This window comes from Artemia franciscana, chromosome 5, assembly GCF_032884065.1.
Source record: "Artemia franciscana chromosome 5, ASM3288406v1, whole genome shotgun sequence".
Classification (NCBI taxonomy): Eukaryota; Metazoa; Arthropoda; class Branchiopoda; order Anostraca; family Artemiidae; genus Artemia; species Artemia franciscana.
In genome coordinates, this window is record NC_088867.1 from 32577211 (window position 1) to 32603882 (window position 26672).

Here is a 26672-nt window from a genome sequence, read left to right on the forward strand (position 1 = left end):
TAGGGGTGACAAAAAATGATCTTAAAAGGTTTTTTTTACACACATGCTTTAATAACTGGTTAATCACTTTGCAACAAATAATAATCATAGTTATTTTGACATAGATGTTATAATAATGATAATAGGACTACTACGTTAAAATATTGCATTTTGTTTATACTTTATTACAAATAAGTTACTTAAATTAATGTGCTCAGAACGCGAAGTTGGCTTCTTTTTCTGTATTGAGTTGAACATTATAAATGGATTTTATTAATATTATGTTTAACAGTTTCGGAAATAAATCTGCTAAAAAGGGGGTTACCGATTCGAATGGCGAATATAGTTGATATTTGAAGTGATACGCTTACTATTTAGTTTGTTGTCTTTTTTTGTAGTGTTTCCTTTTTTATGTTGATTTTTTTTTGTCTTTTTGTGTCAGTTTACATTTATTGTAGATGTGAAATATGGGGTTTCGGGTTCAGTCACGAATACCTTTGTGAATATTTAAAGCTAATAATCAATTAAGTGCTTTATCAATTAAGTTTCTTTGTGTGCCCCACGGTTTTACTTTGAAATAAGTAAATAATTTTTCTGTGGCAAATTTTCAAGGATTTTCAATCTCTTTAAGTAAAAAAAGAAAATCGAATAAGTTCAAATGTGTCTATTGGAGACACACACGCGAACCCCTATTTAGGTCTCTTGATTTTATTTATAGCTTCATTTAGTTTTCTTGTAAAATGTAAATGGCGAATGTTTTTCTTTGTTTTACAAGTTCCATCCCCTGCATACGTGCTGGTCTCCATTAACATCTGGGAAAAAATTTGTACGACCACCTGAAGAAAGGTCTTGGTTTTATTCAGAGTTTCCTGTAGTTTTCTCCTAAAATGTAAATGATGAATGTTTCTCTTCGTTTTGAAAGTTCCCCCCCCCCTCCTTCGTACATGCTGGTCTCCATTGACATCTGAAAAAAAAATTAAGTACGACCGCCTGAGGATAGTTATAAATTTTTTATTGCTTGATTTCATGCTATTGAAACCTTCTTGATTTCCTTTTGGGTAAAGCATAGACTGCGTCGCATCGATAATATTGTCTTTTTTTTCAACTGTCTCCGGGTGTCCTCTAAGTTTCAGCACTTGGGCCCAAAATTAAAGCACTAAGTACATCCATTCGCCCTTTCAATTTCTTTTTTGAATTTGTCAAAACAGTTAAATTAATTGCCATTTTACCATTGATCAATTCGGGAACTGCTTGTCAGATTGTGTTTATTCACTTTATTAAGTCGAATTAGATTGACTCTGACATTGGAATGAGAATCGCTAAAACTGATTGAATTATAAATTCAACCAAAAAAGATGCCAAAGCGCGATTGAATCGATGGAACGTGATAAAATTCTGTTTGGTTTGGATTGTGATTATGTGGTTTATTGTATTTCCTCAGCTGTTGTCGGTTCAATAATCGATAAGAAGGGGAAATGAAGGGGGATTTTTTATTACATAAAAATTGGAATTGTTTATTTTTCATTCAGAAGACTTTTGTATGGATAAAGGACTTCGAATATCTTTTAGGTAGCGAATTGTTAACATACTACAATAATCAGGCAAAAATAACTTACGCTGGAATATATCTTGCAGATGAGGGGGGGGGTCGAAAATCCGACGGAGCGCAAATCCAGGAATCGTCAAATTACATAGAATTTGCTAGAGATTGCCGCAAGATCTCTTGAAGCGAATATGGAATATACCCCCCCCCCTTTCTTGTATAGTTCTACGTCAGGCATTTATGCAGGAATTTTTTCAAAGAGAGGGATTACTAAAATTTAGGGTAAAGGCAATAACAATAATATAAAAAAAAAAAACAACATTCCAATATGATAATTTGAAAAGGCGCCCAGAAATTCAAGAAAGTTTTGGATTTCTGGGGGCCTGGGTCCCGAGGCTCCCCTGCTGACGTCTCTGTCATGCGTGTCTGAACCGTGGGGCTGCATAGCAGTTATGAAGGCATTTATTTGGGTGGGAAGTGTCCTTCAATGCCAAAAATAGGCAAATTATACAAAAACATACAATACATGAAAAAAAAAAATCGGTCCTCGTATTTGGAGGAGGGTCAGGTTTATCCTGACCGATAAATATTTAACTCTAAAATAACCATGCTACAACTGATCGTCGTTCGGTGAGGCAACTTTGGGGTTGCATCCAGGATTTTTTTTTTTTGGGGGGGGGGGTAAAACCTTTAAACATTAAAAATGTGCTTCTTTGTATTTTTGGTAAGTTTTTACGAGTCAGGCAAACTTTTTCATCCCTCCCCCCTTGGATACGGCAACCTATGAGTATATTGCGTCCCACATGATAATCCCTTGAAAGTCAAAAATTTTTTTATACCTCATCGTCAATAGGCTAACATAAGTGTATCCTATCGGTACCTAACCCCTGAAAAGGGGAGCCCAAGAGGGTATACTCTTGTTATTTTAATAGACTGAGCATTAAACTCAAAGGTCAAGAAATACCTTCTACTTTTCTTTGAATATTCTTAATGCTTATACACATTTACTTATACAACCAGGGCATAAAATGTAAAGATTTTGCTTTGCTTCGAAAAATTGTGATTGTCGTAGTTACTGCGAGCAATCATCGGTGGTTTCAATGAGGGGCAGAGGGGAGGGTCACTCGCCCCCATAAGTTTCGAAAAATGCCTTATTTTGGGGATATTTTCGTTCAGAATGCCCTTTTTGAGTTTTTATTAAAAATGTGAAAACTTTTCCCCCGTCTAGATTTTGAAAATACATTTTGTACCCCCTCTCTAAATTTTCAGGAATTGACGCAATTGGTAATTATGCGTATTAAAAATATTTGTTCTGTATCGTCACTGATTCTATATGCATTAGGATTGCCCGTGTTGTGACTAAATTCTGTGAAATTTACCTATTAAAACTTCTTATATTTACATAAATATCTGAGTATTGTTTTTTTTTCGTTGGAGCTATAAAACGAACAAAATAAACTTATATTTGTTTAATTACTCTGTTTCTATTGTCACTGTCAAAAGTTAAATTCCCAATTCATGTTTCTTTGTGAAGAAAAACCTCACATAATTTTAGATGTAATTATTCCTGTAAGCTTTTTTTTTTTACAATCTTATTTCTGCAGAACATGTATAATGAATGTCTGAATATGGAGTTAAAATGTTGAAACATATCTCGCATTGTAGCACTATTCAAGTAATTACGTGAAAGGTTGTAAAAGCAGGTACCTTCCTTTTTTGAGAATAGTGGAGTGCCTTTGGGTTATCTCAAAACATCAATGCAAATTATATCTGATAAATGATCTGTTTGATTGTAAACAACCAAACCCAGCTATTTCAACCTGAGGGCATTGTTTAACTTAGCCGCAAATAACTGCAGAAGCTGAGAATCCATTAATTATCATATAGCGTTTTTATTGCTGTGTGAAAAAAAAATGTTGTTGTCTTATTTATTTTTGGTCGTGAGGTGATGTCATTGGTTATGATGATGGGCAGAATTATCAGGGACCTACACAGGGTGAGAGCCTTGGGACCCAGACACCATAAAATCTCATATTTCCCTGATTTGAGCACTTATTAGTCAAATTATCAAATGAAACTTGTTTTATGCAAGAGTAAATGCAAGGATTTCATTTTACAAGGGATAACACAAAAGCAAAAGCAATGGTACATCAGATTTTGTTTGAGGGATAGGGGGGGGGGGGGTAAATAAAAACCTTAAAAAACGCATAAACTTTTTTTATGTGCATTTTTGTTGCGTTACGTTTTTGCAACTCTGGCAAACATTTCGGTTGGGGGTCAAACCCGGTAACCCTCTCCCCCCTGGATGAGGTCTTGTGCTTTGTAAAAATGTTGAAATGTCCTGGATTCGCTGAGAAGTATGATCTTTAGTTAAGAAAGGAGCTATTTTGGCTTTCTCGAAAGTTTTGGATCTCCCTAAGATTACTTGGATTTGGTAGAATAAAAAGTTGACGCCTCAACTTCCTTTTTTTTTCTTTTTTAACATATTACCAAAAAAAAAGTACAATAGTACTGTCAATATTTACATTGCTTTCATTAGTAGTAGAAATTTTCACTTGTTTTTCATTTGCCTAATGCTTGCGGATTATAAAATAACAGAAGTTTCATTTGAAATAATTTACAGACCGTTTAATTAGTGTTTTGTTTAACAGGTTTGGGATATGACTGCCTCTGTTGGGCCAGCGAAACAACCAGTATCCCAATTGGATTGTCTGCAACGAGATAACTACATTAGATCAGTGAAGTTGTTACCTGATGGAAGGACTTTGATTGTTGGAGGCGAAGCAAGTACACTCTCGATTTGGGATTTGGCTGCTCCAACTCCGAGGATAAAGGTATAAACACACACACACACACATATATATATATATATATATATATATATATATATATATATATATATATATATATATATATATATATATATATATATATATATATATATATATTTAGGGAAAAAATTGGAAATGTTGTGGAATTCCACAACACTTTGTGGAACAAAATATTGGAAACGCAACATATTTTTGAGATGTTGTGCACGGTTAATGTTCGAAGGAAAAAGACCAGAACATCTTCTTGAAATTGATATTCCAAAAAATTAATCTGGATGCTAAACTAGAAATCTTAAAAACCTACTTAAAAAGTTATACTTGTTTATCAAAACTAAGACATACACATGACTCGAGTAAAGTATTGACCCAAAAAATGTTAACTCGGCTTATTGCCCACGCAGCAATTGAACAAAAACATCGAAACTGAAGATGGTTGTCACGATTTGAAGGATCATGAAACATCTTTTTTCCATTATCATTGTTTGAAACGCAGCACCTGTTATTATTTTCAATTCAAAAAAGGATTTTCATTTTCCGTATTACAATTTGCACTGAAAGTTACTATAATTGTTTCGGGCTACAAAATTTGTCAGCATTTGGCTCCGCGTTTCTTACTATTCCTCATTTTAACCTTCTTAGTATAGTCGACTACAGCTTATCATGCTCACCGAGCTTAGTGAATGGTTTTAATTATTGACATTTTGTAAATATTTTGAAAAAGTGGAGGGGACCTTTGAATTGCCTACAATCAATATTTTCACTTCTAGTAGTTTGAGTGAAATCTAGGTACGTTGATTTAAATCAGGCTAAATAGTTAAAATTGTACAATTTCCTAATAAAAGTAGGGCAAGGTGTCTACTGTCTCTAATAACATATTCTCATTGTTTTCAGTTGAATCAGCCCACAATGCAACTGTTAAAAATTTGTTTTAGCAGGAAATTCCAACCAGTCATGTTTGAGGCTGAACCTTCCAGTCAGGCAGTATCTAGGGGGGAGTCGGGGCTTGAACTGAACCTCATCACATAAACATATTTTTGATGCATTTTAGCTTTTTTGTAAAACCATCTCCGACCCACCCCCCTCCCCTCGAACAAAAATCCTGGGTACGCACCTGACTTCCAATTGTATAATAGCTAATTCAAGATCTCTTACAGAAACTTCTACGTTGAGGGGGGGGGGGGACTGAACCTCCAAAGATGTTTCAAGTGGATTCAAAGTTTTACTTTTTGCAAACCGTTAGATAAGTCATATTTTTCGAATCTTACAGAATTGTGTACTTTTTCTTCTAATGAAAAAGGGGGCCCATTTCTGTTGTTGACCTTATACCAAATTGTTCCATGCTAACGTTTGGAATCGCTCTATATTGAATTGCATTTTTTTAAGCACGCGCTTGGAAGTTTTCTCTCAGGTCTTCGGATATTTGTCTTATTGTTGTTTTATAAAAGTTTTTGGAAGAACATTTACAAATCCCGAACTGGTTTTTCCATGTTCTCCAATACATGCTTGTGCAGTTTTCTTTTTGTCATTTTTTTTATAGAGCTGGGGCTCATCTTATTGTGTTTAACCTCTTCTCAGATTACTAAAAATCAATGCTTGTGGATGTAGCGGAACCCTTTTAAGTGGTTTGTGGGACAGAACCCTTTTTCCTTACTTTAAAAGACGTTTCAGGGATAGCTCTAGCTCCTGATCCCCTTCGAAGTTCGTCTTTCGTTTTGTGGGGCTCAAAGCCCTCCTTATCACCCTAAAAAGTATTTTAGGGATAACTCTAGCTTGCGAGCTCATGTGAAGTTCGTGTATTTGCTACAATATTCTTTTAGTAAAATTGTTTTAATCGTTGTGGGGTTTCGTGTGGCGTAATAGTTTCTCCACACAGTTATATTAATAATATGTTCAAAGAGCCAAACCAGTATCTTAAATCTGTTGAAGAACCAGGCCCTTGTTTTATCTTAAAAGTGACTGCCAAATTAAGTAAGGGAATCTGGTTGAAGAATCTCCACGGAGTCAATTTTAAGAATCAATCATGATGAATTGCCCTTTCACTGTCATTAAACACGATTCTATCATTTTTGATTTCCTGTATTTGAAAGCCCATTGTAAACACGCACACAACAAAATGCATTTGCATGTTATGGTTAGTTGGATAGGCCGTCGGATTCAGTTATTTCGTTTACATATTTATTGTTCATATGTTTAACCATGAGAAATGGATGTTTCATGGCTGTCGCAATAAATAGACCTAGAAGAACTGCTAATATTTATTGTTGGGTTGGTCAACCTGATCCTATCGTCAATTTAAGTGATCATAGATAATATATATTTTGAATATGCCAAGTCTCTTGAAAATAGTTTGAAAAAGAGCTTTGATCATTTTATTCTTCAAACGCCATATTGACCATATCCTAATGAAAATTTAACAATTAGATTCTAAAGCTTTTTCCAAGTATATACCATCTTGAATTTTTAAAATAATTTTAAAAATGATCATGGACAAAACCTTCCCTGAAAATAGATTGCAGACATTGCTTTTAATTCGATACGGGGGAGGCACCACCATTTTCTTTAGATTTCGAAAAATACCTTTGGGAGGGTATTTTTGTTGAAAAATGCCTTTTTTGGTAATTTCATTCAAGAAATTGAAAGAATCGACAAAATTGCCCCCTCCCCTAAATTTTAGTGAATAAAATTTGCCCCAGCCCCCACTCTACATTGCCGTAATTGGCGCCACTTTTTCCTAAACTTTGAGGAGGAATTCAAAGAGATAAAAAGAAAAAAAACAGAATTTAAATGAAAGTAGTGTTTACTTTTTATTCTGAAATTGTGTTAATGTGGGTTAGCTTTTAGATTGAATTATGTAAGATCTCTCGACCCCAACTAATTACAGTTCTTCCTCTATTTTCAGTAATGGTTAAAAGTTCAGAAATGGCAAAACATTGCCACCAACAATCTATTAAAAAGAAAAAATCGAAAAAAATAATAAAGACTTTGCCAGCTCACTGTTTGTAATCGGTGAAAACGTCTGTTGAATTATTAAGGAGGGGGATTGTCCCGATTTTCTTCTCCTTCTTTATTTTTACAAGTGCAAAATTAAGCTTCTGTACCTTATAGATTAGAATATATTTATTCACTACAATAGCCGGAGCTAGCATTAGCATGTCATGACAAAAATAATTTATGCCTTCAAAAACACTCGCAGGAGTTTCTCATAGAAATTAAAATCTACTTACGTAATAAATAGCATGGCTGTATTAGTTGAACTACTGACAGAATAATATTTACAATATTGCCATTGCCAGGGTCTTACACAAGGGGTGGGGGGCTTTGGGCCCTTGTCTACCCTCCAACCCGACCCTTGTCTGTCTCTTTTTTTCCTTTTTTTTATAGCAACAAATATTTTTCTGTGAAAAGTAAGGTAAACTTGGATAGTAATGCCTGGTGATTTTTTTTTGCCATCAAGGAATATTGTCGGTGGATCTTGACAGTGAGAAATTGACATCTTGACAGTGAGAAAAATACACCTTATCCTAGAAGTAGTTACTTTATCCATTTTTGTTTTTCGTTTCAGGCTGAACTGACTTTATCTGCACCTGCCTGCTATGCACTTGCCATATCACCTGATGCTAAGGTTTGTTTCTCCTGCTGTTCTGATGGCAATATAGCTGTTCTGGACCTCCACAATCAGACTTTGGTGAGACAATTCCAGGGCCATACAGATGGTGCTAGTTGTATTGATATGTCCCCAGATGGCACAAGACTTTGGACGGGTGGATTAGACCACACTGTTAGGTCCTGGGATCTTCGAGAGGGCAGACAACTTGGGCAATACGACTTTAATTCACAGGTAAGATTTTTTATCGAAATTTTACTACTAAACTGATCTTTTTTAGATTTAACTCTATCATTTTTTTTTTTATTTTTTTTTACTTTTTTTACTTTTTTTAGAAGAAATAATTTACAAAACTACATTATCAATCTGGCTCAATAGCGCCCATACTGCCAAATAAAATAAGATACTTCGACTATTAATAAAAATAACAATTTTTTTCAAAAGCATAACTTTAACAGTGATGGGTAGATAGAACAAGGGAGTGATAGCTCTTGAACAAAGCTCGAGCATAAATGAGGAGTAATAAATTTGTGTAAATCCTATGAACTGCAGAGTGATAGAAATATATTGGATCTAAATATATGTATGTATGCTGCGTAAGTTCTGGTTCGTATTAATAATTCTAACTCTAAACCTAACTCTTACTCTAACCTAACTCTAAAGTTCTAACTCTCATTAAAGAGTAGGAAATGGTAATAAATTACAAAAATAAAACTCCTTACTACTCAATGTTTTGGTGGTGAAGTTTCTTTATCGGGGAACAAATAAGAGATGTAGTAACATTAATGGGAAACATTTTGGACAACACCAAAATCCTAGTTACGTCCTATCTTCATTTATCAGTACCAGAAGCTTTTCATTGGAAGGTTTTTGTTGTTCTAAGACCGTAGAATCGTTCCAACACCGGGCTGTCTCTCTTACCTCTTAAAATGTGAACAACAGACCAGATCTGCTTAGGCCTTCATGTCGTAAGTATGTGCTTAAGCATTTTTTTTTTTTTTTTTTCAATTTCCAAATCATTTTTTTGAAAGATGGTTTAGATCCCTTTAGGCTTAGTTTGCTGGTCGCCTATCGCAAAGAGGCGAATATTGGATGACTGTTCCATGTTATCTTCTGGTACTTGACGGAAATCTTGTTAATCAATGTGAATACAACATAAATTCAGGTTTGTAGTTTTAACTGAACAATTTTCAAATACTTTATGTTGGGACGAAGTCACATATTCCTGCGGGACAAAAGGGCACAACAGCTTAATCTTCCAGTACTTGGAATGTCATTCTTGTAAGCAATTTCTTGAAAGGTTACATTTATCAATTTTATGTTCAAAAAAGCACGAGCGACATTTTGATCGACTAGGGAAACTTAAAATAATGCCTTAGCTGATAATTAGATAGCTGAAGAATATGATAAATAGTAAAAGATTAGTTTATAAGGCTCTCAACCAACGGCAACACAATCAGTAAATTTTAGTATACAGTTTTAATTCTCTCAAAACTTCAAGTAAGATCAGTTTTCAGTAAAGCGCTTGGTTTTTAGAATTCTACAAATATAGTAAAATATTTTTACCAATTTATTTTAGAGTCAGTTTATTTTTACCAATATTGCATATATATATATATATATATATATATATATATATATATATATATATATATATATATATATATATATATATATATATATATATATATATATATTACTATCACTTTGCTGTACGTGTGCTTTTACCGCTATTCAATGAAACCCATATCTCGTAGCTAATGTTCTTGACTCTCTTAGAGAACATAGGCAAGGCCTTACATCAGGTGATGTAACAAAATATATAAGGAGGTTTACAATATACAGTAATGTCTATAACTTAAATAGTGCCCTCATTAACTGTGAAAACTGATCTGGCCTACTTTGTGTTAGGTAACGAAAACTTTCAGGAATCGTCTTAAATATCAATTGTCGAAAATCACTGCGAGTTTAATTGACGTAGCTTAAGGCTAATGGTCTTAATTTGTGTCCAATGCTATTTCTCCTATGATAGAAAATCATGAATAACTTCTGCGATTTTGGTGATTTTGAACTGATTTTTTTTTTGATGACTCTCGAGTTAAAAAGGAAAAAAATGTTGGTTTCACTTTTTCTGTATATGCTTTACCTATTGTGCAAAAAAAGAAATCAAGTTATTTTAGTTTGGTGAATAAAAATTTAGTGGATGGGAAATGACAGTAGATTTTTTTTTTAGTTCATCCTGCCAGTATTTAAAAAAAAATGTTGGTTGCAGAATTGTTATATTTTTATTTTTAACGGTGCAAAAAATTATTTTTAATTTCCAACATTTTTCTTGCTAGAAGGTATGAAGTTGGCTCCAGAGGGTAGAATTTTGGATCATATGTAGATTTTATAATCTACAACCATTACAGAAAATTTCTGATGTCTATCATAAATAGTTTGAAAGCAAAATCAGAAAAATACAATTTCAAAATGTGCTTACTTTTTACTTATTTTACCCCTGTTTCCGGCTTAATAGCGTTGTTCATCAGCCAATAGAAAAAAAGGCGGGATTCTTATCCAATTTTAGGCATTACGCCTCCAAGGCATTGTGTCTCTGATTAGTTGACTTGTCAACTGAAGTCAATAAGACATTTGAGATATGAGGAAGAAAATTATCAACAAAAGGTGGCTGAATTTAAAATACCGGTAAGTAAAAATTACATATACAAGTTTCATTCCCTCTTGTCCATTAAATAAAAAAAAACAAGTTTTTTTTTAACTGCATGTAAGGAGCGACATTAAAACGAACAAAAATTATTCCGTTTATGAAAGGGGGTAGTCCCTCAATGTCCCGCTCTCTACGCTAAAGTTTGACTCTTTCTCACAACTATACTTTTTAAAACAATAAGAAACTTTAGCGTAAAGAGCGAGGCGTTGAGGAGGGGACTACCCCTTTCATATACGGAATAATTTCTGTTCGTTTTAAGTTTTAATGACGCTCCTTACTTGAAGTTAAAAAAAACTGTTTTTTTTATGTAGTTTCTGAACGTTTTTAAATTAATGCATGTTTTGATTTGGCTAACCGCACAACGAAATTTGCATATCTTTTTTTGTCTAAATGGCTTTCTCATATTTTCGTTCTGACGATTTTGAAGAAAATGGGGTGGGGGAGGAGGTCTAGTTGCCCTCCAATTTTTGGTAACTTATAAAAGCACCTAGAACTTTGTATATTTGTATTACATATATGAGGGGGTTTGCCCTTTCGTCAATACCTCGCTCTTTACACTAAAGCTTAAATTTTCTCCCGGTTCTTTAAGAATGACCCTAGAATCACCAAGTCCGTAGAATATATAGTTGAAATTACTTTAACGGAAAGAGCGAGGTATTTAGGAGGAGATGAACCCCTCATATGCGTAATAATTTCTGTTCGTTTTATGTTTTAATGCTGCTCCTTTCAGTTGAAAAACTTCTTCATTATTATTTTTTCAGTGTTTTTTTTAATAATGCTAGAAAATCCTATGCCCCTCCATTGAATTTCTTTTCCCCCGTGACAAATTCCTCTAAGTAAAGATCCTTCAACGTAGCTCCCTCCCCTCTACCCCCCCCCCTCAGCCAAAACCCCTCAACCGTTGACTTTTAATTAAAAGGAATAGTTGTGGGAAAAGTCAAGTCATGGCCAATTGTAGAAAAAGCCAAGACAGATTGTCCAATTAAGTGGGCATCAGGTCAAGGTAAACACTGATCAAAGTTTATAACTTGTAGCCCCTCCCCCGGGAACCATGGGGGAGTAAGTCGTCCCCAAAGACATCTTATTATGTTTTTTGACTATGCTTAAGAAAATGGCTATCTCAAAATTTTGATCTGTTGACTTTGAGAAAAAAAATGAAAGTGGGAGGGGGCCTAGGTGCCCTCCAATTTTTGGTCGCTTAAAAAGGGCACTGGAACTTTTCATTTTCATTAAAATGAGCCCTCTTGCGACACCCTAGGACCAATGGGTCGATAAAATCACCCCTGGGAAAAAGAAAACAAAAAACAAATAAACACGCACCCTTGATCAGTCTTCTGGCAAAACAATTCTATGACTTTTAGGGCGTGTTTCCCCCTTTTTTCCAAAATAAGACAAATTTTCTCAGGCTCTTATCTTTTGATGGGTAGGACTAAATTTAATTAAAATCCGATTCTTTTGACGTATTTATTAGTATCAAAATTTCGTTTTTTAGACTTTCGTTTACTATTGAGCCGGGTCGCTGTTTTGTTTTTCTATGGTTCTTTTCATTTTTTTTAGAAAGGTGCTGCTTTGAGAACAAGATAAAGATAATTTGTCAAATGGATCAAAAATTTCAGAAGAATTTTCAGCAAATCCTCTCATAGACGATTCAAATAAATTGGGAAACGGTAGTGGTTCTTACGGTGTTGATTGCCCCGATACGAATACTGAGATAGACTTATCTGGAATTCCAGATGGAAACTGCATTGTGAATCTAAGGTATTTCCTTGCTGAAGTAATTTCAGCATTCAGACACAAAATCAGTTGCGATCACGGAAAATTGATTATAAAGCAATTAGAAAAGAAAGGCCTGAAAACTGAACTGAAAGTTAAGTGTAATAAGTGTAACTGGGAAAAGAGGATTAAAGGTGAACCAGAATGTCCAGCAACAAGCGTAAAAGAATATCTTTCAAGTTTTACGGACCAGACACAGGTTGCTTTTTCCGAAAAAAAATCAAGTCTTAAAGGCTGCTTGAATTCGAAGGCTGTTTGGGGAGCCATGGGTAGTGGAGGAGGGTATTCTACACTGTGTGAATTCTTCGGGGTGCTTGGAGTGAAACCAATGTCACGAATAGTTTATTCCCGTATTGAAAGGCAGCTTGGTAATGCTTGGATGAATAGTTTATCGGAAATTTTGCTAGAAAATGGACGAGAGGCCTTAAAATCAGCCATTCATGATGATAGGTATAAGGAGGACTCATACTGGACAAAAGTGATATGTGATGGAGGCTGGAATAAGCGTAGCAAAGGACACGATTATTCGGCCAAAGGATGTGTTGCAGTTATCATAGATGCATTTACGAAAAAACTGTTATATGTTGGCATAAAAAATAAATACTGTTATATATGTTTTTCTTCTGCAAACGCCAAAGTAATTCCCAAAGATCATTTCTGCTTTCTGAATTATAACGGAAATTCAAGGAGCATGGAAACAGATATTCTAGTTGAAGGCTTTCGTTCCAGTGAGGAGATGCACGGATTACAGTTTTTAGAGTTTATCGGTGACGGTGATTCCAGTGTTTTTTATAAGCTAAAACAAAGTGTTTCCTACGGTTCCAACATACGGAAACATGAATTTTCAAATCACGTCACAAAAAACTATACAGCCCATCTATATAATTTGTGCAACAATAAAAAAGGTTTGTACACAAAATGTCTTCCCCGAGGAATTATCCAGCAACTGACAAAAAATTTAAGGGGTGCGATAAAAATAAATTCTGAAAATAATGGAACAGCAGAAGAATTGAAAATCTTGTTAAAAAGAGGTCCGTACCATGTTTTCGGAAACCACACAAAATGTGATTCTGGATGTCCTAAGATTGCTGAATTGACCGTGAATAGTAAAATAGAAGATCGGTGGAATAATTTTCCCCTGCACGTGTTTGAAGATGTTATGACAGAGGTCGATATTGTGTGTCGAAAAGCAGAGCAGCTTCGAAATGACGCAACTACAAACTTAGCTGAAAGCTACATGTCAGTTGTTGCTAAATTCATCGGAGGAAAGCAAATAAGCCGGTCTAAACGAGGTTCATATCATGCAAGAGTTCATGGAGCAAGTCTTGCTTATAATTCAGGTCCAAAATGGCATCAATTAGCTTGGAAAAATATTTTTGGGCTTAGTCCTTCTAGCGTAACAAAAAAATATTGTAATAAAACGGCTAAACTCCGTGTAATATCTAAACGTAATTTGACCAGTTATTATAGTGCTCTTGGAGGAAAACACGTTGCTAAGTTAAAAAATAGAAACTATAACTTTGGTAATCGTGACTATGGACCAAATTGCAATAAGCCAGATATGACTTCTGATGAAATGAATTTGGCCATACAAAAATATACTGACGAGAATTTAAAATTGGATTTTGCCAGTATAAGCTGTTTGTTCAACAGTACCAAGGGCCAATCCAAAAATGACACTTGGGTTGAAGAAAGATCTAAGAGAATAACTAGTAGTTACTTCCACAGAATTGCAACCAGAAAAAACAGCACCAGAGTTGCCCCAATTGTTAAGCAAATTCGAAACTTGGGACCTAGATTCTGCTCTGCCCTAATGAAAAAGGGCTTAGATTTAGAAGTAGTGGCACTAGAAGCATATGAAAACAAATTCAACTTAAAAGTCGTAAAGGGAGATCAAATAGGACTCAGTGTGCATCCTTAGTTAAAGCATTTTTTCTTGAATTATCCAGTGAAGGTCTTCAGGTAAAAAAAATCACAGGTATTTCGCCCAGATACAAGGCCAACTCGAGATACTGGATAAAATGGTATGCCACTTAATAGTTTATAACTCTATTGAGGATTGGGAAATAATTACAGTTCACCGATCGAAAGACTACTGGGAAAAAATATTTCCGAAGCTTGAAGCCTTCTGGAATGAATCCTTACTTCCTGAAATTTTAGACTCAAGGGTTGCAAGGAATATGGAAATCAGAGAACCTGTGTCTGTAAAATGTACAACAGCCCACCAACCGAAGGACTCAAGCTTGTCTCAAGAAATAAAAAGAGGAAAAAAAAGAAGGTTGAGTCGAGTTGAAGTGAACAGCAAGAAAAAAAACGCACAGAAGGGATCGGGGGAGAACAGTGAATTTACCAGGAACTCAATGCATGAAAACAGTGATTTTGAAGAAATAATTTGGTCTCATTTGGAATAGATAAATCTTCGTGTTTGATAAAAAAAAATGTGTTAAAAAATATTGGCAAGGAAAATTATTTTTTCCTCCATAAATTTCTGTCTCATTCTTCGTCAATGTCCAAAAATAATGAAGTTTCTTATCTGGTCTGAAGTATATTAAATACATTTAATACAAACAATTTTAGTTTTTTTCTTATAAATTTCTTGTATGTTACTTGGGCTTAGTATTTGTGATTTTTATAGTTTTTCCTACAATTATTACGTTTTCTGTACAATTCGTTCATTTTTGGTATTTAATTAAAGCGTCTTTAAGTTTCTTTCCGAAATCTTGTGCATCTCGCCCTAACACAAAATAACGTTAATGCCCTAATCTTATTACAAGGAAAATAGCTTTCATCTTATTAATTCCAAAATACTGACAAAAAAAAAACCACTATAAAAATCAAGGTGACTGGAAAGATATTGAAAATGAACTGAATGTGTAATGTATAATTATTTAGTGTTTAATATACTAATTACAGGAAACATCAACAATTAAGGTTTACAGATTCTATTTAGCGACAATTTTTTATTTTGGTTTACGGTTAGAACGGAACTCTAGTCGAACTCCTATGGGCAGTAATTTGTGTCCTTTTTGGTTTAACTTTAGCACTCATTTTAATTTTTAATCGTTTAGGATTTAATTATTTGTATATAGCAGTACCCATTTCTTTTATGTTTGGTATAATTATTTATTTTTATTTCTCTTCATTTTCAGTCAATTATGCATAGACAGTAATGTTTGACCGTTTCACATTTAGATCATTGAAGGATTTTATTTTCTGTCCGTCTGTTTCAAATGGCTCTTTAATTTTCAATTACTTAACTCACTAGCCTAATTGTATAATGTACATTCCCAGATTGCTATGAAATCACGATCTTGTATCAGACTTAGCAGACATCTGCCATGCTTGGGATACTTATGTCATGCTTGGCACAGATCATTCACTCTTAGTACTGTTCTCACAGTTCCGCTATGCTTGGCACACTTCTGCCATGCTTGGTACTAGCCACCTGAGGTATATGATTTCTGAGAGTGAAAAACCTCTCAAACATTCATCCTTTTTCTTTGGGTAGTTTACTTTTGCATGTGCGGACTGTTTGTTTTCGTTGTTGTATTTTAATGGGGGCAGATACGATGGACAAGGGTTTTTAAATTCCTTTTGAGAAATCCCAAACTTTTTACTGTTATCACTTTTCTTCTATTTCAATAAAAATTCTTTTTTATGTGCTTTAACCCGTATGCGCGTGAGAGGCTATATTTCTTCCAAAATAAGTTCATTAGTACGGGTATGCATTGAGTTTTTCGTTTTACACAAACTTTTCCTCTTGTTATCTTCCCAATAAATTAGTTTTATTTCCATCAATTCTGTTTATGTGCTACTTTTTCATAGTAAATTTATGATGGAATGGCGGATTAGTCTTCTTAGTTATTTAGCAGGATGAGATTGAGGAGCACAAAAACACAAACGTACGCAAACACAGGAACATGTCTACACACACACATCAAATTACCAATTACGCACTTATTGTTTGATGCAAGCTGTGCTAGAGTTTTGTTCGCAGGAATTCTTCAATTCAATTCAATCATATATATTTAAATAAAAACACATAATTACATGTACATAATCTGCCAGGAAAGCACAAAAGTGCTTGACTAGGGCAGAAACTTAACTAAAGAATAATTAAACAATCAACTAACAGAAACAACGAATCAACTGGATTTATCAAAAAATAAAAAAAAGAGAAAAAAGGGGAGTGACGAAGAGAAAGAAAAGAAAAAAAAAAGAAAGTAAAAGAAAAGATCGAAAAGAGGAGGACCGCATGATATTCAAATCTAAACAGTATTTCTGGAACGACCCTTCACTGCTCGCTTGAAGGTAGTAAGGTTATTTGAGTTCCGGATTTCCAAGGGGATTGAATTCCAGATAGCTGGTGCATATCCGTAGAAAGTCCTTTGCGAAAGCCAAGTTGGGTATCGCACAGAAGATTCTACTCCTGGAGGTAATCATACATTCTTTCATGGACTACTTTCTCATAAATCTTCGAAAAAAAGGTAAAATAGAAATGGATCGGTAATTACTCGGTTCATTTTTTGACTTCCCTTTGTGAAGGGGTAGCACTCAGGCTAATTTAAGTCTTTCTGGAAAAGTTCCCTCTTCAAGTGATAAATTAATCAGATGAGTCAAAATAGAAATAACAATTGTTTTTGTTGCTTTAACGATACTTCATCTACTCCACAGGATTGTTATTTCATACATATAATTATTTCATTTATTTCATTTTCATCACAATTTGTAAAAAGGAATTCAGAAGTAACATGACGAGGTTTAAGTTTGGGGACTGGTGGACTTCGAGAACTGAAGATTAAAAGAAAATAGCCAGGTGGGTGTTTCACCCACCTGGCTAACTGCTTGCAATTCTCAATACCCAAGGGTTCTCCCAATAGCCAAACAATTTTCATTTCCAAACGGACTCGGTCTCGGTTGAGGTCTGGGAGAGTTCACGCTTTACATTTCAAAACAGACACCCATCTCGAAAATAAAAGATTTGTCTACTTTTCGTACAAGTTCTACTATTTGCATTCAATGCACATCGAATCAAAATCTCTAAGCGAAAAAATATAGGATTACCCTTTAAATTGATGTGCAAAAGAAAACACTATTTTTAGCTCAGCAGTGGGTATATTTTCTTTTACATAACCTGTTCATTTAAATTAATCTCCGTAGAATCTAACGTGCTTTTGCTAAACAAACATCTTTTGTTTTTTTCTCCCACTTGTTTATGTTTTTGTCAAGTCTCATAAACGAGTTTGCTATCGAATAGATACTAGCAGTGGCGTTATTAAGATTCTTAGAATCTGTTTCAGAAATTGGGCGGGAACAAAAAAGACCATTAGCCTTAACTACTTTCTTTATATAAGTAATGCTCACAAAGTGATGGTTTCCTTTATAAGTTAGATCGATTTCTCATCAAAGAGGGAAGAGTTATTATTATCTTGACTAGATTATATTTGCGTAATCATATGCCGTTATTTGACTCGGGAGATCTTTCCCCCCTTTTATATTACGAAACCCTTCATTTGACCCTACTCATGTATATTTATGGGATTTGAACTGTTCCAGTAGCTTATACGGCAGTGTGAACAAGATTTGTTGAACTATTCAATTAGATGGTGGCGAAAATGGGAAGAAAGGGAATCGCATCTGGAATGTTATTTTCTTCTAATTTATGATCTTCTATAAATGTTTGGGGGAAGACACTACTTAGAAAACGGGTAATTACACTTTTTGGACTACGATAAATATTTGGGTAGAAATGGAATATTCCTATGAAGGACATCTTTAAACTTCAGTAAAACAGACTTTATTTGAATGTTTTCAATACAGTGTATTCTCATACATTATTTGGGATGAAAAAGTACGTAAGGATTCGAAAAGGTAATCCTCAAGTAATGATTGTAATTAACTATCTCGAAGTGGGATCGGATTTTTCAAAATCCTAGGCAAAGTCCATGCTTCTGAGAGTGAGTAGCAAAAGACACTTAAGTCTAAGACTGTGATTTCCTCTTTCCAATACAGGAAGAAAATTGTTTGTATGAAAATTAATGTACATTAAAATTGAAACTTATTCCGGGTATCCATCTCCCTTTCAGTTGAAATTGTAAGTCCCATTTCATTACCTATCTGGCCTATTTTCACTTTATTCATTTTCACTTTATTATTTAGATTTTTTCACTGGGATATTGCCCAGCTGGTGATTGGCTAGCAGTAGGCATGGAGAGTTCTACAGTGGAAGTATTGCACACAAGCAAACCAGACAAATATCAACTTCACTTGCACGAGTCATGTGTTCTTTCTTTAAAATTTGCCGCCACTGGCAAGTGGTTTGTATCTACAGGGAAGGATAACCTCTTAAATGCATGGAGAACTCCATATGGGGCTTCAATATTTCAGGTATGCTTTCTTCGGTTTTTATGTAGCTTAAATTGAATCCCGTTTACTTTTTTGGATGATTTTCTATTACAGCCAATTAATTTTAATCACTTCCCATAAACTCTTCATAAATCTCGGTTTATATTTTTTTTCTAGTGCTCCTTTGGAATGGTAAATGTCTGGCTAACTTAGAAATGAAACATTCACGAATTAAAATGAATGTGTTTAATATAGTCCTTCTTTTTTCATTTCTCTACTTCGAACGATTTTAATAATACTGCGTCTGCAGTTTTCTTCATTTTTTTAATACTATGGTAGTTTAACGGTATTTTTATATTTAGAGTCTTGACTGACTCTTAACTTTGTACATTTAAAAAAAAAATCTCAGGAAAGTTTGGGGAAGAACATTTTAGCCATTTAAAAAATTTTTTTATGCCAATTTGGAAAGCTCCATACTAAAATACACTTTGACACACTCTCAATTCTTGAGCAAATTGATGGGAGGATGATTCGGGACATTTCTTTTTTTCCACGAAATCCAGAATATAACCTATCCAACGTATCATATTTGTCAACTTTTTCAGTTGTTTGTTTTAATATGTTAATCGATTTGGTGACAGAATCATTCCTATTGAATTATACATTGCCTTCGTATTTATAATTTTAATTAACTATCCGTGATCTGGCCTATTTCTCTTTCCCCTATTCAAAGCTAGATCATCAAAAGAGAATGTCGCTTGTAAATCTAATCCTGTCAAGAGTTTGCTAAAGAACTTTCTCCGTTGTTCTTCCTGAAACATCTTTGTTCCTCCTAATTTATCCCTCCCCCCACCTTCAGGGACCATCGATTTTTCCCTTGTAGGCAAAATGTCTCTAGAGGCAATGTTTGGTGAGAGTAATGGAAGAACTTTCGACAGGGGAAAAGTGGCGGAGATAAGTGTTTCTGATCTTTGGAGCTTGTTCCTTGACTGGCCTTGTTCTAATCCCTCTCTCTAGATGAGATGAAAAGAAGCTGTTTTCTGGGGCGGAAATGCTGTCAAAGAAGAGGACACCTTAATTATACTTTTGAATTGAAAAACACGCACTTCTTCTTCAATTGATTTATTTTAATGGAAAGAAGGGTGTGGGGAGTTAAAAAAAAAACTATCTTTTGGGTTGTGATTTAAAATTTTTAGATTACAAATTGATCGTTTTTTCTAGATGATTTTCCGTTTATTGAAAACCGATATTAAAACAAACAGGGTACACGTTGTTTCATAAAAGAGAGAATGACTGGCGCTCAATGAAGTCTCCACTTCATATACTAAAGTGTAATTAGGTCTTTCCTCGAAGCAAAAGCTTCTTGATTCCCATAACGTTGGTGTTTTGATTAAATACCAAATGATATTGTATCATTTACGAAGAGGATTTGACGGAGGGAGGGGTCTATCTTTGTGCAGGATATGCTGTGCTCGTTTTGAGATCTTGCTTTTTATTACTGAAATGTGAATTCAGTTAACAAGTAATTTATACTGCCAAGTTGGAACTATCCAGCTTAGAGTTATAAATGCATGCAGTGCTATATCAGCATCAATTTTGGTTTGTTTTACGTCATTTTTTTTTTTTAATCTACGCCATAACTTGAACCCTGCTATATACCATATATATATATATATATATATATATATATATATATATATATATATATATATATATATATATATATGTATATATATATATATATATATATATATATATATAATATATATATATATATATATATATATATATATATATATATATATATATATATATATATATATATTACATATATATATATATATATATATATATATATATATATATATAAGATAGATAGATATATATATATATATATATATATATATATATATATATATATATATAGATAGATAGATAGATAGATACATGAACTCAAATGTGTCCCCTCACGAGACTTTGGAAAATAACTATTTGGGGGGAATTTTCACTGAAATATGTCTTTCTAGTATATTGATTGATAAAATTGAAAATATCGACAATTTTGCCCCATAGACCCTCGCCTCTACCTAAAGTTTTTTGAATTTACACCACTAATATACATATCTGAATTTCTGTATTACGTAAATTGCGAGACTGTCTCTTTCTTTTAGTCACATTAGATGTAAAGAATTAAAATTCGATTGGTTTTCTCTCTTTGTGAGAGTAAAGAGAGAAGTAAGTTTTCTTTTTCATTTTTTAAGAGTAAACTTGACGTTTGAAAGTAAAAGCATATATTGTCCCAAGAGTTCTTTAGATTATTTGAAGGAAAAAGTTGGAGCTTATTTGAACTTTATTAAGATTAGTTCCCAAGACTGTAGTTGTTAATATAATGAAAGGGTAATTTACTTGATCGTCCAAAACGAGGGAAAGGAAATCCAAGTTCTTTCTCTAATGGATGCGTTTTTTGTTATTTTTTTTCTTTGCGGAATAATACTACTGCTTCAGCCGCAGGGTTTTTTTCACCATGATCTGTTATTGTTGTAGATTAATAGGTGTAAGAGGTGAAAATTCGATTTTCTTTTTAAATGTGAATCATGAAACGAAGGAGAAAGGATTGTCTTAAGTTTGTAAAAATTCTAGTTATTTTCCAAAAAGAAAATAGAAACCTTTTTTTGTTTTAAACCCACTTGTTAGCGTGAAAAGAAGGGAAGCGAAAATGTTTTAGCTTGAGAATATGCTTTTTAAGATTGTCGTGTAATCAGACTTATGTAGAACATGGAATTAGCCGTTTGAGAACCTGTGATTTTTATTCCGATCTTTTTCTTTTTTGATTGAGTTTTATGAACTAGTAGCTACGATCCGATGGAAAGGTTCCTAGAATATTGTCATCAGTACACCTGCTGGAAGTGGTTGTTGTATATAAAAAGAACTTAGGAAGTAAGAACTAGTGTCCTTCTTTCACCTTTTGGTATCCGATAAAACTCGACCCCTCTGGGGGGAGTTGATTCCCAAGTTATAGTCATCAGGAAATCTTATATACGAACTATACTCATCGCGAGAAGATGTTTGAAGCATGTTCTAGAATGTCGAACCAAGTTTCTATATTTTGGTTTTGTGTATGGAAGATGAGGATCCAAACAAACATGTTTTCTGACTGATGTGGGCCTCTAAATTTTTTCCGACATTAATCTGTTTAAATTTTTTGGCTAACTAAGGCTGCTGTTATTTATGCCCTTAGGAGATCAATAACAGGTATACTCTTTGTAGGAGTATCTTAATCATGTCTTTGAGGGTGCTTAAACGAGTCGGGCGTCTTTGGAAGGAGGGAGAAGAGGCCCTAGATTTTAGTCGTAAGCTTTTCTACCAAAAAAGTTTTCAGATTTAACCAAGAATGATTTCAGATTTCAGTCAGAAGTAAAAAATTAATGCTCTTTATCCCTTTACAACTCCAGGAACGAATTCGAACTATGTGGGGGAGGTTTGAAAGGGATTTCTCAATTTTTTCTTCAGCAAATCTACCAGAAGAGGATCTTCTCTCTTGATCTTCTCTCTTTCCGCTCTACGGGATCGATCTGATTCCTGTGAATGAAGGGCCTAATTCTGGCTGCCGAACATTCATCTGAAGGACCTATTGAATCTCAATTAAATGTAAGCTCATGAGGCAAAGGCTATACCAGGGATAAACGTCTAAAGTTTTTGGTTGGAAGATTGCCCTGTTAGTAGACACTCACAAACAGAATACATCAGACAAATATAAAATGTTCGATGACTGTGGATTTTAAAGTCTTGATAGTGTTGGTTCTTACAACCTTTTATTGAGAAATTAAGCAAGAAAAATGGTAGATATGCGAAGTTCACTCGGCCTTGGAAGGTTTGAATTAGGTTTTTAATCTGATGTTTTATTGAATAATGCTTATGGTCAAATCAACGATTTTTCCTCCGAGGGGGGAGGTTACAAAAACTAAATTTTAAAAAAACGTCAAAAATTTATGTGTCCATTTTTTTTTTTTTTAAGAAAGCCGAACAAAAACTTCGGGGACGGGGGGCAAAAAACCTCTACCTCCCCCTGTATACGGCCTTGATAATTATGTAATGCACAATATCCTTTATTTCCGTTTTCCTTTTCTTTGTTTTTGTTTCTGCGATTTCCTTGAATATTCAAAATAGAAATTTTATTTCTTAATATCTATCAAATTAAATATTCAAATTCTACGGCAGGAAACCCCATGTTGCAGCATAACATGCTCGAGTCTTTCTTATGCCGTTTGGGCTTTTAATACCGTTCTTGTTCAATTTTACTTGTACTCCCCTGAGAGGGTTTTAAAATATTTATTTAATAGTGAAATGTTTTTTTTTTTTAATTTCTACCCTTTTTTATTCTTGTATTTATCCATGCATTGTGTCTTATTGTGTTTTCTTTTATTTTTTAGTCGAAGGAATCTTCGTCAGTTCTCTCCTGTGATATCTCATCTGATGATAAGTATATTGTCACTGGTTCTGGTGACAAAAAAGCAACTGTTTATGAAGTTATTTACTAAGAAGGATAGATCTCTTTCCCTTAAATGTTGGACAATTGACATGGTGCTACACCCTTAAGATTATGTGCTAAATAAGTGCTTAGTGTTGTAGAGTAACCTCACTTTGATAATAGTGTATGTACTTGTCAACTGTACTGATTTCAGTGATTGGATTAGTTTTTGCAGAGTAAGGCAATTTAAGATAAGCTGCTTGTGACAGTTATTCATAGCATGGTCAATTGACAATTGGACAGGGGGGTCAATTGGTCAGTTATTCAAATGGTCAATTGAGGGATTATTAGCATTTAATTCTTGGCAGTGTTCTCTTCGCTTAGTTATAAATCTTTACATAATTGTATCGCAGTGATATAGCTCCCCCAGGGTGTTACATTGTCAAAATTTTGCTTAATAGAAACGCTAGAAAAAATAACGGAGAAGGAAAAGATTTTAGCAAAAAAATTGTATAAATTACGGACGGCCAATTTGAACCGTAAAAACATAATACTTTTGTATCATGCCATTTAAATTTAAAGAACAGTTTATAAAATTATATGTCATACATACAAAGAAGTGGCAAACTTTTTGCGTTCGAAAAGACTAGTTATTATTAGACAATTATTATTACTATTATTATTACTTAGTATTACAATTATAATTAGACATTATTATTAGACAAGTATGCAAAACTTTAGATTTGATCAAAACATCAACATTTTGTTTGTTCTTTGTATTATAATTGTAGAAAGACCTGAAAAGTTAACAACCTGTACTTTATTATAAGTATATAAGAGGTAGAATTTGAAGCTATGAGCTGTTTTAGAATGAAAGTTATTGCAGATAATTAGCTATAATCAATAATTATAGGTACCTAGAACGGAACCCTCGTGTTTTCGGTCTACATATTAGGTTAAACCTCAATTCTGCTATGGGCGGATTGCAAAACAATAATCAAGCAAGATAAAGCATTTATATTTATCCCTTTTTTACTAAAATGTTTTATTTATTCGAATTGTTTATTCATAAAGTATATATCAGTATTTTTCCACATGGCAACTTGGCATATCAATGTCTCCTAGTATTTTTTGTTTTTTTTTAATGTAAAAAAAATGAAAATGAATTAAGTTCGTGAACTCAACAATCTATGGTGAATTGTAAAAATAACCGTGTAAAGTTAAGTATTGAAAAAAATCTTCCCTTTTTTTGTCCCTTTTGAAGTCCTACCATATTTCAGAGGTGAGTTTGAATTTTAGGATCTGAGTACATGTGGAATATATTCCGCAGATTTATATATATATATATATATATATATATATATATATATATATATATATATATATATATATATATATATATATATATATATATATATATATATATATATATATATATATATATCGACGAAAATGGGGTTTATTGCACTTTGTTATCTGTAAATTCTGTAGTTATAAAGAGAATATTTAATGACGCAAATTTTGATATATTAATTGACGAGATTTAGAGTTTATTTTTACCTCTTTCTGTTGCAGATTATACATGTAAAAAATGTAAATGAGTCCCTTGCATAAATAAAGCTTCTTTCTATTTTGATGTTCGATGTTGATGTAATTAAGTTGAGAATGTTTCCCTCTTTTCAAATTTCTCTTCTACTGGCGGTATACCAGTTTGAGGATTGTTTCTTGTTGTTTCTGATTTTACTGATTAAATATTATTTAAGTATCTGCATTACTGAATCTTACTTGAAAGGCTTTTAGGAAAGGGAGAAAGAATTTGAACTGAGAATGCTAATTTATGTCTAGAGGCCTCTTAAACGAGCATAGGAGGGATATTCAAACGTTTTATAAAGAATCTTCTAATGATGGTTTTATGTGTATCAATCTGTGCATTTAGGTGTATCAGTGACTCTGTAGAAAAAAAAATGTCTTCTACAAAGAAAATAAGAGAGGAAGGATGATAGCAGGGTGGTGAACGTGGTTCAAAAGTCTCACTTGCCTAACACAAGTATCACTACTTTGGATAAGTGTACTAGCTCACTATTACTGCGCATGGTTATCCATAGCTAGTACTGTGCCAGCAATGCCAAATTCCAACTTGCAATGATTGTGAAAATTTTACTCGACTAAGAGTAGTTTTCGTTGGGTCAGCTATGCTTTGATTAAAAGCATAAGACACTCATTTCCCTTTCAATAATTTTGCATCGGCGGGAAAGGCGGCTGACTAGTTGAAAGTAATGTGATGTAATCACTTTCATCAAAGGCTATTTTACGATCCTTAATTTTCGAATTTGGGACTTTTTGTACAGTACCAGCCATACATACGCATGCGCATTGACAATAGCAGCCGGGCTGACCCAAAATAGCGACACTTTTGTGTTCCATATTTAAAATGACCATGGTACTTGTGGACCACGTTTGCCACCCTGGACCTGTTGCCGCAAATTAAGCGGGCAATCTGACAATCAAGACAACTGACAGTTTTGATTCTGACAATCAAGCGGGGGCTCGACGGAAAGTAGGACGTCCTCGAATGTGGCTGGGAATATCAGAAGAGATTCAAAGGAAGTGGAGGTACGAATAGGCTGGTATAGATGAGGATCTTGTACAGCTGTTGGCCTCTCGTGGCCTGGCGCTGCGATGAGTTGCCAGTGATAATAGTAGCATGAATCATTCAGAGGTGAATATGGAAAAGTGTCTAAAGCAAGAAAGCGGAGAAAGTACTGATACAAGAATCAGTACGAGTTTTGATATTGCTCTGACAATCATAGGGCAAAAACTGACTACATGTTTTTGGCGTCCTTTAATATGAAGAATATTTTGCATTGCATTTTAAAACAGACATCCCGGATTGGCTTCCTTAAAGTGTTTAGCGTTTGATTCGACCTCCCTTTTTTTTCATTTGTGGTCAACTGAGATCAAGATGTTTCTTACTAAAGTAATTTTGCCCTATTATTACAGTAAAGAAAGTGCCTAGAAACACCGAGCGCTAGATGGCAATGGTTTTTTGTTTTTTTTTTGTCGGCATTGGTACCAGTTTCCATTCTTGTAAGTTTGCCATATTTACTTATAAGTGACAGAACACAATTGAGATTGATCATAATCTAAACAAAATTGCAGAAAATAATAATATAATTCTTAAAGTACCGAGAACACTAAACATGGAAACTAATTCTTTAAATTATTTAAGTGAAAACTTACACAACCATATACGTTATAATAAAATTAGCAAAAACCAGGGCTTCAATTTTTAATAAAGAAGATTTTAATTATGCTTTTTACAACCACTCACCAGTTTTAAAAATAAAGAATGTGTGTTAAAGATCAGTGGAAATGAGCGAAAAATATATCATTGCGAAGCTCTAGAAACTGTAACTTTC

At 33.8% G+C, this 26672-nt stretch overlaps 1 protein-coding gene across 5 annotated transcripts in view; it reads left to right on the forward strand.

Annotated features, from left to right (window-relative positions):
* LOC136027286 (transducin-like enhancer protein 4) overlaps positions 1 to 24396 on the forward strand; it is a 128501-nt gene extending 104105 nt beyond the window's left edge. For 3 of the 5 annotated variants that reach the window (XM_065704378.1, XM_065704381.1, XM_065704382.1), the window contains 4 exons: positions 4174 to 4356; positions 7916 to 8191; positions 18600 to 18827; positions 23216 to 23723. In XM_065704378.1, coding sequence (XP_065560450.1) covers positions 4174 to 4356; positions 7916 to 8191; positions 18600 to 18827; positions 23216 to 23323 — 795 coding nt within the window. In that variant the 3' untranslated portion in view covers positions 23324 to 23723. Of the gene's footprint in view, positions 1 to 4173; positions 4357 to 7915; positions 8192 to 18599; positions 18828 to 23215 lie in introns of all 5 variants that reach the window. The other 2 variants (XM_065704379.1, XM_065704380.1) reach the window with 2 other exon arrangements.
* The last annotated feature ends 2276 nt before the right edge of the window (positions 24397 to 26672 follow it).